Source organism: Hemitrygon akajei, chromosome 5, assembly GCF_048418815.1.
Source record: "Hemitrygon akajei chromosome 5, sHemAka1.3, whole genome shotgun sequence".
Taxonomy (NCBI): Eukaryota; Metazoa; Chordata; class Chondrichthyes; order Myliobatiformes; family Dasyatidae; genus Hemitrygon; species Hemitrygon akajei.
This window is the reverse complement of record NC_133128.1, coordinates 93,634,953-93,654,398: the sequence shown is the minus strand read 5'-3', so window position 1 is coordinate 93,654,398 and position 19,446 is coordinate 93,634,953. Positions and strand designations below refer to the sequence as shown.

At 44.7% G+C, this 19,446-nt stretch overlaps 1 protein-coding gene across 3 annotated transcripts in view; it reads right to left on the bottom strand.

Moving 5' to 3' along the window:
- LOC140727997 (cullin-4A-like) overlaps positions 1–19,446 on the bottom strand; it is a 73,386-nt gene that overhangs the window by 45,065 nt on the left and 8,875 nt on the right. For all 3 annotated transcript variants that reach the window (XR_012098980.1, XM_073046074.1, XM_073046075.1), the window contains exons 3-8: positions 15,577–15,680; positions 12,126–12,195; positions 11,408–11,481; positions 5,370–5,532; positions 5,206–5,295; positions 5,038–5,120 (exon numbers count right to left, since the gene is read on the bottom strand). Coding sequence is in view for 2 of the 3 variants with exons in the window: in XM_073046074.1 (XP_072902175.1) it covers positions 5,038–5,120; positions 5,206–5,295; positions 5,370–5,532; positions 11,408–11,481; positions 12,126–12,195; positions 15,577–15,680 (584 nt within the window). In the remaining variant the exon portion in view is untranslated. The remainder of the gene's footprint in view (positions 1–5,037; positions 5,121–5,205; positions 5,296–5,369; positions 5,533–11,407; positions 11,482–12,125; positions 12,196–15,576; positions 15,681–19,446) is intronic.

Sequence of the window (19,446 nt, the reverse complement as noted above, 5' to 3'; positions counted from 1 at the left end):
AATAGGCTTTGTGAGCCACCCCATATGAAGTCATCTACAAGCCTTCCAATCACATGATATCCTGAATCATGCTAGTAAAAAAATAGCTGGATCCACTTGTGACCTCTTTCCACCTTTTCAACATTATTTCCTTGACCTTTTTATACCAGCAGATCATGCACACATTTTTTGTTTCCACAGTGTTCCTTCACTTCTGGCTTCAGGGGGGGGATTCAATGTAAATGTTACATGACAGCTCCATTCCCCATAAGAATGCGGATTTTATGTCCATGCAATGAGTTTGCCAATGCTTATGACATATTACTGAAAGAAATAATCAGAGAGACTCTGATGCACATGTTGGCAAATCTTTGCAGAATTTTTCTATGTTTTGTTCCTCAAAAGCCAGCAGATGTGCTGTTGAGACTTCTTTCAGGGTGCATACCCATCTTGTAGACACTGTCTATTGGTCAATGTCTCCAACTTCCTCAAACACTCCACTATTTCTCCAACTTCTGATTTCATCCTGTTTTGCAGATTCAAATGACACCTCCTTAGTTACCGGCACATCTTCATGTTGACATTTCCCAGATGGTCTAGTCTTTTCTATACTTGTTTAATATGAAGTCTGTCTACACATGATATGTCGACTGACCCTTAAGTGCCAGTGACCGTGAATTTTGTTTATCCTAGTGGCTTTGCCTGCTCATCCTAAGACTTCAGCTTTGTATAAGATACCAGTGTTTTGGTCTACAAATCTCAGTTTATCCTGTTTTCAGACTGAAACTTCAGTGTTGTCTTTGCACTTGTGATACTTTCTGTTCAAGCAAGTTGGTTGAGTTCTCAACTGCTCTCTGTGTCAATGTTGTGCAACTCTGTTGGGTCCTGAGCTGCACTCTCCTCATCCTTTCTGTGCTATGTGATCGTGTGCCATGTAAGTGTTTTTCATTTTTTTGGTGTCTTTCTCCATGGAGTTCTGATGGTCTTCAGTTTGTGCTTTACGTAGTTTGGAATGATGCACTCTCACATATGTACCTCCATGTCTTATGAATACCACAACTCCATCCTGACCTATGACAACACCACGACCTTTCCATTCTGTACAGTCCGCTCTTTTTGTCCCGTCTCATATTTCTCGTCTGTAGGATGTAGCTGTGCCTCAGCACTCTTTTAATTCTCTCTGAACACTCTGCTTCAGTGAAAGCCTTCCTTGATACATGCAGTGCTGAAATATATTTCCCAACCCATTCACTCCTTGCAGTGCCCTCTAGAGCAGGTGGTCTGTCAACCAGTACAGAGGGAAAGTTTGGATTCTGACTGAACACCAAATGATACAGGTTACAGCCACCTACACTGTGCGTGGTATTCTTCACCGTAAGGGCCCAGTCCTGGGCTGTGTTCCAATCATAGCCATTGCTTTTCTTTATCTTCAGCATTACTCCAGTAAGCATTTGATTGTGTCACTCCTGAAGCCCAAAGTCTATATGCTACTGTTGGCTTTGTCGCTATGTTCTCTGCCATATCTCTGAATTCACCATTATTAAATTCTTCACCATTATCACTGAATACTTTGAGGTGGGCCATTCACACTTACCCAGAAATGAATGAAGTTTTTTTCACTATCTCTGAGGGTCTGTTTATATTTACAATGCTACCAGCACTGAAACACGTGTACTCATCAATGACGTGGAGATACTACCCTCTTTGCTCCAGTTCATGTAGGTCTACAACTACTGCTTCATTGTATTCAGATGCTAGTGGCACACCAACCGCAGACTTGGGCTTTCCAAACTTTTGTTCAAAATCAGTAATATAATCAGCCATATTTTTAGAATTGTCTATAAATTTTGTCTGTCTGAATATGCCTTATAAATCTGACCCTTTTCTTCCTTCAAAAAATTTGAGTCAAGTGTATTTATTAGCGAATTCATACCATCATCTCTATTCAAGTCTTCCACTGAAATTCCCATTGCGGTCTCTCTCGCTCTTCCTGAAAGTGGCAACGCAAAGTCTTCTCCAATTCTGTAACATGAGTCCATATTCCAATTTCATTTTTCCAGCTTTCTTAAGGCTTGTTCTCATCAAATGTTGGTGGGATCCTGTAATTGGACACCATCCTCTTCTACCGCTGTTAATGCTCAAACAGGAAGGACACAGTTTCCCTCTGTTTAAACAACTTCACTTTCAACATCTCCTTTCAATATTTGAGGGCCACCTTCTTTACATCTCGCAATTCCTCTCTTTCCACACACAAACACACAACAGCATGTGTACTAAATTCTTACATATCCAAATGAACAGAACTCAACAATTACTTTACAGAAGTGCAGGCTGATTAACACTGGCCATCTGGTTTTGAGTTTAAAAATATCAGTCCATCACAAATACACCTGGTAAGAGCAACAATATTACATCCCTATATTTAGGCAAATACACAAAAAGTGATATAACTTATGAGTCGACCTTCCAATGATTGCAAGCATACCATTCATACTGCACCATGCCTGGCGCTTCCTCACTGTAAACTCATTTTTCCACTCTTCCTTTATTTAGAAGCTTTGAACAGTTAGGCCTCCAGACTTCCAATCACCTCGGTCCTGGACCCTCAGATTCATGGACATTGGGCTTCCAATCTCCAAGTCCTTGGCTCAAACTCACAGACTTCCAACCTCTGGACACACTGAGCTGAGGGCTTCAACCTTTAGACCTTGACCTCTGGTCTTGCCACCTTCAGTCTTTGACCTTCAGGCTTAGGACTCTAGCCAGCTCTCATGCCTCCTCACTAATGGACCTCAGACATGTGGTGTGTTGGGAGTGTGGGGGAAGAGTCACCAGTTCTTGTTCATGGGGCCTGCTGACTTTGATGATTGGCCACAGGGATCACTGGCCTTCATCTTCAGCACCTGCTGACCTGACTTTGGTCAACTGGGATTGCTGGCCTTCAACTGTAGAGTGCTCCAACCTGGACTCCGACCACTGCCTCCTACCTGACTCTTCATTTACTGCCCCAACCTCTAATTGTCTCCCCATCCCAATCCTTGAACTCTTATTTCTCCTATAATACCTTGTGCTGTCTCCAACACCATCCCTAAGAATCTAAAAAAAACACATCTACTTCTGAGTCACCACCTTGATTGACAGTGCAGCACTGCATCATCATGACTGGACATCTACATGCACATGGGAATGGGAGAGGGCAAGGAGCAGCTCATCTGATCCACTTGCCATCTTCACCCTCTCTTCATTAAGGAAAGTCAAACATCTTCAATTGCATACATGCTAGACTGGAGTGAAAGTTTTGAGGCCATTCAACCTAACAATGTTCATTGAAGAATCAGAAGTTAATGCAGATCTCTCAAATTCATTACAGAAACAATGCATTGGGAAAAATGAAGCCAAGAGGTAGAAGCTAATTTAAGGAACAATACCTGGTTTAAGAAAAGGAGCTACATTCTACCCTCAAATCTGAAAATCACGTTAATCCTTTTGCTATGCTTATGTTTCTCATGGTCCCAGAACTAATGCTACACAATTAGGAAAACTCACCAACGTCTCAACTTTCTGAGGAGCCTGAAGAGAGCTGGACTATGCACATCTATACTCATGTTATTCTACAGATGCGCAGTAGACAGCAGCCTAACAAGCTACATCACTGAATGGTACAGAAACTGCTCTGCAACAGACAGGAAATCTCTATAATGGGTATCCAAAACTGCCTAAGACATCACTGGAAGCAGCATACCCACAATCCAGGACACATATACAGAAAGGTGTCAGAAAAGGGCCAGTAACATGACATAAGTAAACAAGGTGAGGAGGTTCTGAAGAGAGATATTAGTGAGCTAGATAGAAAACTGAGAAACAGGACCTCTAGGGTAGTAATCTCTGGATTGCTGCCCGTGCCAAATGGCAGTGAGGGTATGAACATGATGATTTAGCAGATGAATGGCAGGGGACTGAGGAACTAATGAAGGAAGCAGGGTTCAGATTTATGGATCATTTGGATCTCTTCTTGGGAAGGTATGACCTGTACAAAAGGTATGGGTTACAACTGAATTGGAGAGGGTCCAATGTCCTTGTGGGCAAGTTGGCTAAAGTTGTTAGGGTGGGTTTAAACCAACTTGGAAGGGGATGGGAACTAGAGTGATAGTACTGAAGATGAGGTAATTGGTTTTACAGAGGCAATGTGTAGTGAGATTCCTCGCAAGGAGTGGCTAATGATAGGACAAAATTACAGCCAACATGATGAGTTGCAATATAAGAGGTGGACACTATTGAAAAAAGTGAACACAGGACTAAAGGTGCTAAATCTGAATGCATACAGTATACAGAATAAGGTTGATGAACTTGTAGCAGTTACAGATTGGCATGCATGATGTTGCAGACATCACTGAATCATGGCTGAAAGAAGATTATAGCTGGGAGCTTAACATCCAAGGGTACACATTGTATCAAGAGGACAAGGAAGGAAGGCAGAAGGGGTAGTGTGGCTCTTAGAACAAAGATGAGGAGAAATTTCTTTAGCCAGAGAGTGGTGAAACTGTGGAATTCTTTGCCTCAGGTAGCTGTGGAAGCCAAGTCTTTAAGTATATTTCAGACAGAGGTTGATAGATTCTCGATCGGTCAGGGCATGAAAGTATATGGGAAGAAGGCAAGAGATTGGGGCAGAGAGGAAAATGGGATCAATGACAAGGAAATGGTGGAGCAGACGCGATGGGCCAATGGCCTAATTCTGCTCATCTTATTGTAACATCACGAAGCATTCTACCCACCTTGGTCATGGACTATTTGCCCCACCCCATCAGGGGGGAGGCCAGGTCCACCAGACTCAAAAACAGTTCCTTTCCTCAAGTAAGGCTGATCAACACCTCCATCCACTAACCCACCCCTAACTACAACTGCTTTATCATTTCCTGTCACTTATGTTCTGGAAATAACATTAAACAATTTTGAATATTAGCCCCCTTCAAATGAGGAATCTTTATCTGTTTATTGTATTGAATTCTTATAATATTTATTGGCATAGTCACTAATGGGAAAGCAAAGGCAATTACTCACTGTGTGCTTTGTTCCAGGTATGTAATTACTCGGTCCATTTCTTCCTCTAGGCGCTTGTTTACATGGTGAAGATATTCTGGAACCTAGGTTCAAATCATAGAAGTAAAATGAACATTGGCTCCAAACGTTGTGCTAGTTAAGAACATTTGTTAAGCATCTGTTACTTGCCTCCCTTTCTTGCATTAATCTTTGTCCTTCTGCTACATATAAACAATTGGTCTCCTCCAAAAATCTTTGTTCGAATGATTCCTGGTAAACCTGTTTGATGCAAATGGTGACTTGTCAAGCTTTCCATAGAAAAAGATCTATCTGAGGATCAAAACTTCCCTTACCTGCAGATCAGAAAGCATACTCAGCAAGCTTCGTATCAGACTTCTGTCCACAGCCTCACCATTTCGTTCCTTTTCAATCAATAGAAGGATTCCATCAATGGTTTTGTTCTGCACAGTTTTGTCATTGATGATATGGGTTCGGAACAGCTCCAAGCCTATGTCCCTGACGGTATTTAAGCACAAGATGAAATCGTTACTGGATAAGTGCACTATCTAACACACTAAGGGGCATATAAACTCCCTACAGCATTAATTCCATTAAAATCAATATGGAAACATTAAGTAGGCCCTTTCCTTTTTTGTTTCTTTACTAACCATATAGTCCAATTAAGAATTATAAAGCTCAATCGTTCAATCACATATTATGTACTGTTTGTTATTTCATGGTTCTGATTTGTAACAGGGGAATACATCACGTAGCATCCACCCAAACAAGATTTCTTAAGTTTGGCTGGACAGGGGGCTGTCTTCCCCTGGATTAAGCCGCCAACCGAACCTGAGGGTTACAACTTGATTCCGTGGGATGCCAAGTGATTACCCTGAGCATTGAACCAGTGGGGTAGATATTCGTACTCTGGATGAATCGTTAATTCACCTGTTAAGTACTGTTAAAGGTGTGATTGTAGGGTGGAGCTTTGATAAAATGGTGGGCACAGCTCTCGTTTCAAGGCAGACCGGTGCTGACATAGTGGCAGCGGGGCTGGCCGAATCACAAGTCAAGTTTCCTGTAGCTGGGGGTGGAGATTTCAAAGACAGGGTTCTATCGTTTCTGAGGAGTGAGGGGAAGGTGTGGTCAGACTTGGAATGTCAAATTAGTCCCCATCCCCCAGGGGAGAGTGAGAATTCTGAGGTAGTATCTGCCCTTACCTCTCTGGCGGATAAATGGAAAAACACCCAGGTTTCAAGTCCCTACTATGGTGGGCTCCGCCTATTCTCTGGAATAATGCCCACCCCTAAAGGAGGAGTATGAGACTTAGGCGGAGTAGAGCTCTCAGTTGTTAGATGAGTGGCAGTGCTCTGATGATGTAAACTGACAGAGATTGGTTGAGCGTATGAGTGAGCGGGCTGCTGACATTGTGAGAGCCGTCAGGTTGCAGTATCCCCTAGCAATCATGAGTGATTACATGCAAGCACTGGAAAACGCTTTTGGCCTGACAGGAAACCCAATGAAGCTCATGGCAGGGTTTCAGAACATGCGTCAGGAGAATGGGGAGAAACTTTTGGAAAAAGGGGGAAAGTTAACCACTGAGTCATTCAACTTCGGGGACTCCCCGGTTCCTGCTGGTTGAGAGAGGAGGTTGGTAGAGATGTTGAAGCTGGAAAGTGTCTTTTCCACTGACCAGTTTGATGTGGGTTGTTCCAAGAGCACTCATCACACTATCCGGGTGACCGAGGTCACCCATTTAGGGAGAGGTTGTGGCGATTGGCCCCTGCAGAGGTAGACGATGTTTGGCAGCATCTGTGTAAGTTGAAGGAAGCTGGGATCATCACTGAGTCCTGAAGCCCCTATGCGTCCCCAATAATAGTGGCCCGAAAGAAGAATGGGAAGGTACGGATGCGTGTGGATTACAGGACTCTGAACAGGCACACCGTCCCTGATCAGTATATGGTCCCAAGGATCGAAGACATGCTGGCCTGTCTGAGTGGTGCGAAGTGGTTCAGTGTGCTGGACTTGAGGCGTGGACATTACCAGATCCCCAGTAGTGAGGCCGACAAAGAGAAGATGATATTGATATATCCCCTAGGATTCTTCCAGTTTGAAAGGATGCCCCAGGGCAAATTTGGAGCCCCTGCAACCTTCCAGTGGGTCATGGAGAAGATGGTGGGGGATATGAACTTGCTTGAGGGAGTGGTGTATCTGAATGACCTCATAGTGTTTGGATCCATCTTAGAAAAACATGAAGCCAGGCTACTGAAGGTGCTCGGCCGCCTGAAAGCTGAAGGGTTAAAACTTTCCCTGGACAAGTGCCAGTTCTGCCAAATTTTTGTTAGCTATGTTGGACGCATAGTTTCATGGGATGGAGAAACCAGATCCGGCTAAGATCGAGATGGTTACCACTTGGCCAAGACCCCAGACTGTTAGCGCTCTGCGCTCATTCTTCAAGTTCTGTGGTTACCGAGATTTATGAAAGTGAGTCACCCATTGAGACAGCTTCTGTGTGGTTACCCTCCCTTGGGGAAGAAAGGGGGGGAATAAAAGGACAGGAGGGTGGAGAGTATCTTAGCCCATCGGAGCCCTTTGGACTGAGGTGGGATGCAAATTGTGAGGAGGCCTTTCAGTCGCTGAAGGAGCTGCTGACCCAGGCGCCGGTGCTGGCTTTTGCGGACCCGATTGCTGTACGTACTGCACACGGATGCCAGCCAAGAGGGCTTAGGGGGCATCCTGTATCTGGATCGAGGCGCCAGGTTGAGACCCATTGCATTTGTCAGCTGGAGTCTCTCACCCTCTAAGAAAAACTATCCCATGCACGTTAGAATTTCTGGCATTGAACTGGACAGTGGTGCATAAGCTGAGTGGGCCAAATTTGAGGTGAGGATGAACAATAACCCTCCAACTTATATTCTGACCTCAGCGAAACCGGATGCCACAGGCCATCGGTGGTTGGCGGCGTTGTCTGCCTATGATTTCAGTCTGAAGTACTGGCTGGGAAGCCGGAACATTGATGCTGATGCTTTGTCCCGACGGGCGCATGAGGGACTGGTCAGGGACGAGGAGTGGGAGAGTGTTCCTGCCCCGGGGGTGAAGGCCATTTTCAGTTTGCCATCACCATGAAGGCAGAGGGAAAGGAGGGGCAGGATCGAGTGGTGGATCAATTGGGAGCTTCTGATGACGCCATTCCCCAAGTTGACTGTAACTTGACTGCTCTGAAGACAAATCAGCTGCTGGAATTGGGAAATGGCAGCTGCTCAGCGAGATGACCTGAGCATCGGTACCACCTGGTCAACAGTTGAAAAGGGAGACATGGCTCAGTCAGAGAAGACGAAACATTACTGTGAGAATGGCCTCAGTTGGAGTTGCAGAACCAGATCTTATACCGGGTCACGTCACCCCCCGGACCGACCTCGGCATCGCCAGCTGGTTCTGCCTGAGAAGTATTGGAGGATTGCGTTGAAGTCACTTCATGATGATTCTGGACATCTGGGGGTTGGAAAGACCTATGGATTGCTCAGAGACCGGTTTTACTGGCCCCGGATGAAGTCGGAGGTCGAAGAATACCACAAGTCGTGCATTCAATGCATACGGTCGAAGGCGCTGCCTAGTCCCTCTTGCAGAGTGTGAGGCCCCTGGACCTGGTGTGTATGGATTCCTGTCAATAGAACCTGATGCCAGCAACACGGTGAATGTCTTAGTCATCACAGACCACACCACCAGGTATGCTCAGGCTTTTCCTATCAAGGACCAGAGGGCGTCCACGGTGGCTGAACTGTTACGGGAGAAGTATTTCATTTATTATGCCCTTCCCAGGCGGATACATAGTGATCAGGGACGGGATTTCGAGAGCAGCCTCATCCACGAGCTACCAGGCATGCTTGGAGTAGAGAAGTCGACGACCACGCCCTATCATCCGCAGGGTGATCCCCAGCCTGAGATGTTTAATCGGACCTTGCTAGACATGCTCAGCACCCTGGAGATCAGCAAGAAGAGCAAGTGGAGTCAACATATTGCTTATCTGGTCCACAGTTACAACTGCACCTGAAATGAAGCTACTGGGTACTCACCATACTATCTGCTGTTCGGGAGTGAGGTGAGGTTGCCCACTGACATTTACTTTGGGACTGACGAGGGTGACTTACCACCGAAGACTTATCTGGAGTATGTGCCTGATATGAGAAGAGAGCTGAAAAGGGTTTATGAATTAGCTGAGGCCGTGGCTGCCAAGCAGAATCAAGGAAATAAGAGGAGGTATGATCAAAAGGTGAGGTTCTCCCAACTCCTGCTGGGAGACCGAGTCCTCAGAAGGAATTTGGGGCTACTTGGGAAGCATAAGTTGGCTGACTGCTGGGCGCCCCTATGTGGTGGAGAGTCAGATGCCAAACCTACTAGTTTTCTGGGTGAAACCAGAGGATGGGAATGGGCCTGTCAAGATTCTCCACTGGAACCTCCTGCTGCCCCAGAACAAGAGGTGTAGGTAGATTCAGATCCTGACCTGGAGCCTACACCTAATAAGAGGACTCTGCAGAAGTGTGTCGTATCTGCAGGGCCAACAGCAGGAGAGTTTAAGCTGGCCCCCACCTGAGAGGGATACTGATTCGGAGGGTGTGGTATATGCTGCCTTTTGCTAACTCCCCATTGATTGAGGAAGAGACTTCCAGCCCTTCTCCTGCTGAGTCAGGTGAAATTGGAGGGTGGGGAGGCTATCTGTGGACAGCCTGTGTGACAATGAGACCCTGCAAGGGATGAAGAGGGGGTTGGTCACAGGACAGAGGGGTTCGAGTTGCCGGTGGGCACGAGTGAGAGGCCGGGTGAAGCCTTGCCAGGTACCAGAAGTATCCCCAGTAGTGTCGGAACCTGAAGAATTAGCTGAGGGGGAATGGAGGTCTCAGAGAATTAGGAGACCACCGGATAGACTGGCCTATATAGCACCAGGGGAACAGAGTGTGACCATTACAATTTTGGGCAGCTATGTCACTGCCTTTCACACCTGTGTTGGACTTGGTGTTTTGCAGGAAGGGTTGGCGAATTATCTCAATGTCATGAGGATGTGACTAAATTTGGTGGGGGGGGGGGGGGGAAAGAGTGTAGCGCACTGTAATGTTTCACTGCTAATATAATGGTTTCTCTGTAGCAGCAGTGTTTGGGTTATGACTAGAGATAACAGGGGCTTTGGAATGTGTGCCGTCCAATGAGAGGCGTGTTGTTTCTTTCTTATGAGTCTGAAAGAAAGGATTCATGGTCTTTTGTCGGCAAGAGATGAAGAGAGAAGACTCGAATGGAGACAGTCGGTAGACTGCTGGATGGAGTGGACGGAGCAAGAGTCCAAGGGTCGGCCACAGTCAGAAGAGGTCAATGGGGAACGAATGGACAAAATTGTGAGCTCCAACATTGCGCATTAGACTGTTTCATGAGAATGGGCCCTTTTCCTTTTTTGTTTCTTTACTAACCATAAGAATTACAAAGCTCAATAGTTTAATTGCATATTGTGTACTGTTTGTTATTTCATGGTGCTAATTTGTAACAGGGGACACATCACACAGCATCCACCCAATAAAGATTTCTTAAGTTTGGCAGGGCCGGGGGTTGTCTCCCCTTAGATTAATCCACCAGCTGAACCTGAGGGTTACAGGTATATTTCACACATTTAATAATAGAAGCATAAAGTATAGATACATAAAGAACAAATCTAAGGAAGTCAATGTTTTTTTAATACGGATTTGCTAAATCTGTTTGTCGGCACCAAACTAGGAAATGTGACGACAGAAAAGGATGAAGAGATTTACCAGTTCAATTTTGGGATGAGTTACACTGAAGAGCTGGAGAAGCTGGACTTATTCCCTGAGAGGCTGTGAAGAGGTCTGTTACAGCAAACTGTTCCAAATGTCAGAAGGGTAAAGTACCTTAGAATGAACCTCGTGTCTCAAGTGGGCTCCCATAAATATCGGCATCAATACTTCAGAGCCACAATGAGATCCTATCTGGAAGGAGTCAAGAGACTGGAGATGCTGGAATCTGGGAGTAACCATCTGCTCAGAGGGACAAGCAGTATCAAGTCGGGGAAAGGGATTGTTGACATTTCAGATCAAAACCGAAGTGCAGGTCTAGAAGGAATTGGCTCGACAATTTGCATTTGTGTAGCTACTTCAGTGCGATTAAACTTCAGGATAAGATATTTTGAACCAGACTAGAAGTCAAAAAAATGAGCAGCATAATTGATTTTATAATTGTTTTGAAAAGAAAAGCCAGAGTACAACATAAATCACTTTTCCCATGGTAGGCAGATGACTGGATAATAATGTGCATACAGATGTTAAGTATGTGTGTTCAAAATCCACAATTAACGGACAGTCTACAGCAAATCAAAGACACGCTGCTTACTCACCAGATAGATGGAAGCATTGAACTCTGGAGGACATAAGTTCGGTCAAGAAACAGGAAAATGCTCCTGATCATTATCTGCAGATAAATGGAAACGTCAAAAACAAAGATACTCAGTGGCATATTAGGCACATCTGCTTGTTAATGCTAACATCTAACCAGCCAATCACGTGACAGCAACTCAAGAGGTTCAGTTGTTGTTCAGACCCGACATCAGAATGGGGAAAAATGTGATTTAGTCTGTGGATAATTATTGGTGTCAGCCAGGGTGGTTTGAGAATCTCAGAAAATGCTGATCTCCTGGGATTGTCACGCACAACAGGCTCCAGAGTTTACACAGAATGATGTGAAAAACAGAAAACATCCAGTGAGCGGCAGTACTATGGGCAGAAACATCTTATCAATTGGAGAGGTCAGAGGAGAATGGCCAGTGGCCAGACTGGTTCAAGCTGATAGAAAGGTGATAGCAATTCACATAACCACATGTCACAATAGTGAAAGCACCTCCGAATGCACATGTCAAACCTTGAAATGGATGGGCTATGGCAGCAGAAGACCATGAACATACACTCAGTGGCCACATTATTAGTTATAGGAAGTGCCCAATAAACTGGCCACCAAGTGTATAATCAGGAACAAGTAAATATTATTGTATTCAAAAACAAAAGGCAAAACATTTGCTGAGAACAGAAACTCATTGTATTCACGGATGACCAACTTACCATTTGCTGACAGTGATCCTGCCAACATTTGTTAATTTTTTTCAAAAACAAACTGCTATCCAGTGAATCTGTGGAAAACAAGGTTAAGGAATAGGCAGCAGCATAATAACAAGAATATGCTTGGAACAATCTATAGGCAGAGTATGTGCAGAATCGTTAAAGAAGATAGCTTTTAATCAAACATGAATCCTGTCTGCTCTGTCATTTAACAAAATCATGGTTGAATCAATCAGAACCTAACAACGTCATCACTTGCTTACCTAATTCAGACCCAAGTATATTCACTGCCCCTACCTTCATGGTCTGCTCCTCTGATTTCCAGACTCATGGTCTTCAGAGACAAAAAAAGAGCTTTATCGTAGTCAACAATTTCTTTTTACACCATGAACGCAGTGCAAGATTCTCCCACAAGAGGAAGCACTTACAGGACTGCTTTGAGTCGTGGTGGACTGGGATTCATCTTTGTTCTCAAGTCTGAATAAATACGACAGTTTTCACTGACTTCATTAAAACCTTTGTGGAGAAGTGTATGCCTACAAGAAAATACCATACATACCCGAATCAAAGGCCTTGGATATGAACCAGGAGATTTGTAGCCTGTTGAGGGCTAGATCTGTGGCATTCAAGACCGGTGATCCAGGATTCTAGAAGGTGGACAGGTGTGACTTACGGAGGACTAGCTCAAGAGCAAAAGAACAATTCCAAATTAGGTTAGAGGCAGCATCAAATGCATGTCAACTCTGGCAAGGTTTGCAGCCCATTACTTCCTTCAAAGTGAAATCTAACATCATGAATGGCAGTGATGCTTCACTTCCAGATGAGCTCACTGTCTTTTATGCCTGTTTTGAAAAAGAGATTAAAATGACAGCTATGAGGATCCTTACAGCATCAGTGACTCTGTGATCTCTGTCTTGGAGGTGGATGTCAGAAAGGCTTTCAAGAGGGTAAACCCTTGCAAGGCAACAGGTTCCAATGGTGTACATGGTAGGGCTTTGAAAACCTGTGCCAACCAACTGACGGGTATGTTTAAAGACATTTTCAATCTCTCATTGCTAGTTGGTAGTTCTAACCTGCTTCAAAAGGGCAAGAATCGTATTAATGTCCAAAAGCCCGGTGAGCTGTCTTAATGACTGTTTTCCAGGAGCACTCACATTTACGATGATGAAATACTTTGAGAGGTTGGTTATGGTTAGTAACTCTGCCTCAGTAAGGACCTGGACCCACTGCAATTGGCCTACCGCCACAACAGGTCTACCTCACTGACAATCAACATCAACACACCTCAAAGATGTGTGCTTAGCCCATTGCTCTATCCTCTACATCCATGACTGTATGGCTAGGCACAGATGAAATGTCATTTATGTATTTGCTGATGACACAACTATTGTTGGCAGAATTTCAGATGGTGTCAAGAAGGCATACAGGAGTGAGATAAATCAGCTGGTAGAGTGGTGTCGCAGAAAACAACCTTACTCTCTCATCTTCTTCAGTTGTCCATCAGAACCCGATGATGACGTCCATTCCTTTAACGGTGAGATCTTTGATGACTATACAGTCCTATCCTGGACCCACAAGTTTTATTGCAGGTGGGACATGTATATGTGGTAGTGGTGGTAGTGATGGCAACAATGGCTGCATTTCTCCTGACTCTCTTCTGCTGTCTTCTGGTTGTTCTTTTCATCACCAGAATATGAAACCCATCCCTACACAGCCGTCTCCAAGTGTTATGGTCAGCAGCAACATACTCCAGGTCCTCAGGTCTGATCTTGCACTTCCTTAAAGCGTTCTTCATCTGATCCTTATAGCGCTTCTTCGCCCCTCCAGCTGAGCGTCGACCATGATGTAGCTGGCCGTATAACACTCTGCGGGGTAGCCAACATGGGGGCATCCTTATCACATGCCCCAGCCACTGCAGCTGACGCTGTCAGTAGTGCCATCTTTCAAATATCTGGGGAGCATTCTCTCTGAGGATAGTGGCATTGACAACGACATCCAGAGCCGCATTAAACAGGCATCAGCTGCCTTTGGGAGACTTCGGCGTAGAGTCTTTCAGAACAGGAGCTTTCATCCCTCCACAAAGGTCACTGTATACCAAGCGATCTGTGTCACCACCCTCTTTTATAGCTGTGAAGCTTGGGTAACCTACAGCCGTCACATCAAGTCCTTGGAGCGCTTCCACATAAGCTGCCTTCACCGCATCCTGGGAATTACCTGGTGTGAGCGGGTGCCTCACACTGAAATACAGTTGAATTAGCTGGCCTGTAGTTTCCTGCTTTCTATTTCTCTCTCTTTCTGAATAAAGGAATTACACCGTTTTTCCAATCTAATGGATTCATCTCCATTTCTCAGGTATTTAGGAAATTTAAACCAAGGTGTCAACTTTCATGTTAGTCACTTCTTGTAAGACCCTCGGATGAAGACAATCAGGACCCAGAGATTCCTCAGCTGTAGCTTCATCAAATTAATCAGTACCACTTTCCTTATATTCTAAGGTTATGCCCTCTGGTCCTAGACCCCCCCCCCCCCCCACACACACACTATAGGAAACATCTTTTTCATGTCCACTCTATCTGGGTCTTTCAATATTCCATAGGCTTCAATGAGATCTTCCCTCATTCTCCTCAACTCCAGTGAAAACAAGTCCAGAGCCATCAAGCATTCCCACAATTCTTTCACTCCTGGGTTCATTCTTGTGAACCTCTTTTGGACCTTTTCCATCGCTAGTACATCCTTTCTTAGATAAGGGGGCAAAAACTGCTCACAATATTCCGAGTGCAGTCTGACCAAGGGAAGTGGTATTAATTAATTAAATGAAGCTAAGGCTGAGAAATCCAACATCTTATAAGCTTCAACATTACATCCTTGCTTTAACTTTCTGATCCTCTCGAAATAAATGTTATTATTGCATTTGCCTTCCTCACCACCAACTCAACCTTTAAGGAATCCTGCATGAGGGCTTCCAAGTCTCTTTGCACCTCTGATTTCTGAATTTTCTTTCTATTTAGAAAATAGTCTACACCTTTATTCTTTCTACCAAAATGCATGACCATATATTTCCCTACACTATATTCCATCTGCCACTTCTTTCCCCATTCTCTTAAACTGTCTAAGTACTTCTACAAAGCCACTAGTCACCAGCTAGATTGTGGTAGGTACAATGTAAGATTACACTTGTGAATACTATTGTGCTCTGTGAAAGCAATGATGTTCAGTGGTGGTGAATGAAATTCTTGCTCTGGTGGTAAAAGCTGCTTAGATAATAAGAATCAAAAGGAACACATAACATTTAAAACAGCACCTTACTTGAATGTGGAGAACTTTAACAGTCACTGATGTACTTTTCAATGATCTGCAATAATTGCACTTATCTGAGATTCAACACAATACAAACAAAAATGATACGTATCAGACCCTGAGGGCAAGGTAAACCCACAGTCGAATAAAAGGATATTCTTGGAATTGTTGAATCTTTGCCTTGACATGGTCTTCACACACCTGTCGAAGTTGTTTATATAGTGTTGCTGACACCTTATAAGAACACAGATTCTCAACAGCCTGTGTGTAACAGAAAAGTGCATCAACACACGAACAAAATTCCAATCTCACTGTGCTCTGAGATATACAAAACACTAACATTTACGTGAACTGTCCTCTACCCCTTCTAGATCTGTCTCCATCTCAGGAGACTAATTATCCACTGACATTTGCTGTAAGGATGCCATCCTATACTCTCAGTTTCTCGTTCTCTGTTGTATCTGTTCTCAAATGAAGCTTTCTTTTCCAGCTAAAATGCTGTCCTCTCTTAGAAAATGTGGCTTTGCCTCTACTGTAATTGGCAAAGTCCTCAGCTGCACCACCTACAATTCTCACACTTTTGCTCTCGGTGTACCATCCCAAGGCACAACAGAGGTGGAGTGCCTTTATCTTTCACCATCCCTGCGTCTGCATCCTGCACATTCTTTGTGTTAGCTCTGCAGCTACAATGTGATCACACCACCAGCCACATCTTCCCTCCCATCCTTTCTGCTCTCTCTATGACTCACTGCTACATTCACCCCTGCCCAATCCCTGTTTGGTCTCACTGATTGCAGTCGAAGGCACACATGAAGGGCTGCTTAGATCCTACGGTGGTGGTGAGGAAAGAGATGAAGGAACACTTTACCCTGCAATTGTAGGAGGTGCAACATCCCTTTAAATCAGTGAGACCAGAGATGGCACACTTAGCCAAGTATCAGCACTTTATAAATCTTGGGCTCTCAGTTGCAAGCCATTTCAACTTCCCTCCCCATTCCCACACCAACCTGTCTATCCTTGGCCTTCTGCTCTGTCAGTGTGAGGCCAAATGCAAACTTGAGGAGCAGCTAAAAGACTAAAACTACTCTGCAATATCACCACCAACAATTTTCATTTTATTTACAAGCTTGCTAATCATACCTTTTATATCATTTATATCAAAGCCATCAATAAAATGAACAGAGAGAGGTCCAACATCAATACCTGGGGTACACTGCTGGCCACACTCTTTAATCACAAAAATCAACCATCACCCTCTATCTTTTATTACCAAGCAAGCCTACTTTGCATCCAGTTTGGTAGCTTTCCTTGGATCTTATGAGGACAAACCTTTTGATGAGTCTTCCATGTGGGCCTTTGTCAAGGATAGGTAATAATAGAGGAAAAAGAAATGGCAGACAAACTGAGTATGTATTTTGCCTCAGTCAGGGGATGGTGCTCTGAGGAATTCATTGCCAGAGAGAGCAGTGGAAGCCAAGTAATTGGTTATGTTTAAAGCGGTTTTTGATTAGTAAGGGCATTTAAGGTTACACAAAGAAGGCAGGTGAATGGGGTTGAGGGGGAAAAATAAATCAGCCATAACAGGCCAAATGGCTTAATTCTGTTCTCGTCTTATGGGCTTGCATAAAGAATAGCAACATCAGTAATGATAACCTGAGACCATCAGGGACAGTGCATAAAAACACAAGGATCTACCACTAATTAGAGCAAACACAAAAATGAAGATTTGCTATCTAAAAGCTCTGAGTACAAGCGTAAATGCCACAGATACACTTCTTAAAAATCTAACAGCCATTACTGAAATATGACTACAAAGCGACCAAGGTTGGGAATTAAACATTCCTGGATACTTAAACTGAAGAGATTGTACGTGGCCTATCAGCGGTGTCAACAGAGCTTTACCAAGAGGGATTTCTCGCAGGTCGCCGGCAGTTACTTAAAAAGGGAACTTTGAGATGTTCATTGTACATGGCATATCAGCAGCTATAACTGGAGCACCAATTGTGAATTAGATAGCAGAAAAGGTTCAGGCACAAAAGAGAGACACGGCCTAGCGGAGCGGTCATCGACAGAGTGATCTGAGGCAGGGTGGTAGGGCTTTGCCGATAACAGGTCGAGGCGAGGTAAGTTACCTGTGAGGGATAAAACAGGAAGTATGTCTGTAAGGCCAGTGTACTGTACGGCGTGTCAGATGTGGGATGTCTGGGGGCCTCCCAGCCTCCCAGATGGCCACATATGTGCCAGGTTTGTCGAGCTGCCGCTCCTTAGGGACCGGGCTAGAAACTGGAGATGCAGCTCTTGACCTTCGTCTGGTCAGGGAAAGTAAGTAGGTGATAGAGAGCAGCTATAGGCAAATAGTCACACCGGGGCCTTGGGAGACAAATAAGTGGGTAACAGTCAGGAGAGGGAAGGGCAAGAGTCAGATACTAGTGAATACCCCTGTGGCTGTTCCCTTTAGCAATAAGTTCTCCTGTTTGAGTACTGTTGGGGGGGTGGGGGGAAGACAGCCTACCTGGTGGAAGCAACTGTGGCCGTGCTTCTGGCACAGAGCCTGTCCCTGCAGTTCAGAAGGGTAGGGAAAGGAAGAGGATGGAATCAGTGACAGGGAACTCTATAGTTAGTGGGTCAGACAGGCGATTCTGTGGACACAGGAAAGAAACACGGATGGTAGTTTGCCTCCCAGGTGCCAGGGTCCAGGATGTTTCTGATCGATTACACGATATCTTGAAGAGGGAAGAACAGCCAGAGGTCGTGGTACATATTGGTACCAACGACATAAGTAGGAAAAGGGAGGAGGTCCTAAAAACAGACTACAAGGAGTTAGGAAGGAAGTTGAGAAGCAGGACCTCAAAGGTAGTAATCTCGGGATTACTGCCTGTGCCACGTGACAGTGAGTATAGGAATAGAATGAGGTGGATGATAAATGCGTGGCTGAGGGATTCAGATTTCTGGTTCATTGGGACCTCGTCTGGGGCAGATATAACCTGTACAAAAAGGACGGGTTGCACTTGAATCTGAGGGGGACCAATATCCTGGTGGGGAGGTTTACTAAGGCTACTGGGGAGAGTTTAAACTAGAATTGCTGGGGGGTGGGAACCAAACTGAAGAGAAGGAGGAAGGGCTGGTTGGCTCATAAATAGAGAAAGCTTGGAGACAGTGCAAGAGGGAGGATAGGCAGCTGATACAGAAGGGATGCACTCAGACTGATGGTTTGAAATGTGTCTATTTTAATGCCAGAAGCATCATGAATAAAGCCGATGAGCTTAGAGCGTGCATCAGTACTTGGGCTATGATGTTGTGGGCATGATAGAGACTGGGATGGCTCAGCGGCAGGAATGGTTACTTAGAGTGCCAGGCTTTAGATGTTTCAGAAAGGACAGGGAGGGAGGCAAAAGAGGTGGAGGCATGGCACTGCTGATCAGAGATCATGTCACGGCTGCAGAAAATGAGGAAATCATGGAGGGATTGTCTACTGAGTCTCTGTGGGTGGAAGTTAGAAACAGGAGGGGCGCCAATAGCTCGACTGGGTGTTATTTTATAGACCACCCAACAGTAACATCGAAAAGCAGATAGGGAGACAGATTCTGGAAAGGTGTAATAATAATAGGGTTGTCATGGTGGGAGATTTTAATTTCCCAGATACTGATTGGCATCTCCCTAAAGCAAAGGGTTCAGATGGGGTGGAGTTTGTTAGATTTGTTCAGGAAGCTTTCCTGACACAATACGTAGATAAGCCAACAAGAAGAGAGGCTGTACTTGATCTGTTATTGGGAAATGAACCTGGTCAGGTGTCAGGTCTCTCAGTGGGAGAGCATTTTGGAGATAGTAATCACAATTCTACCTCTTTTACCATAGCATTGGTGAGAGTTAGGAAAGAGTTTAATTGGAGTTAGAGGAAATAAGAAGCTATCAGACAGGAACTTGGAAGCATAAATTGGGAACAGATGTTCTCAGGGAAATGTACGGCAGAAATGTGGCAAATGTTCAGGAGATATTTGTGTGGGATTCTGCATAGGTATGTTTCAAT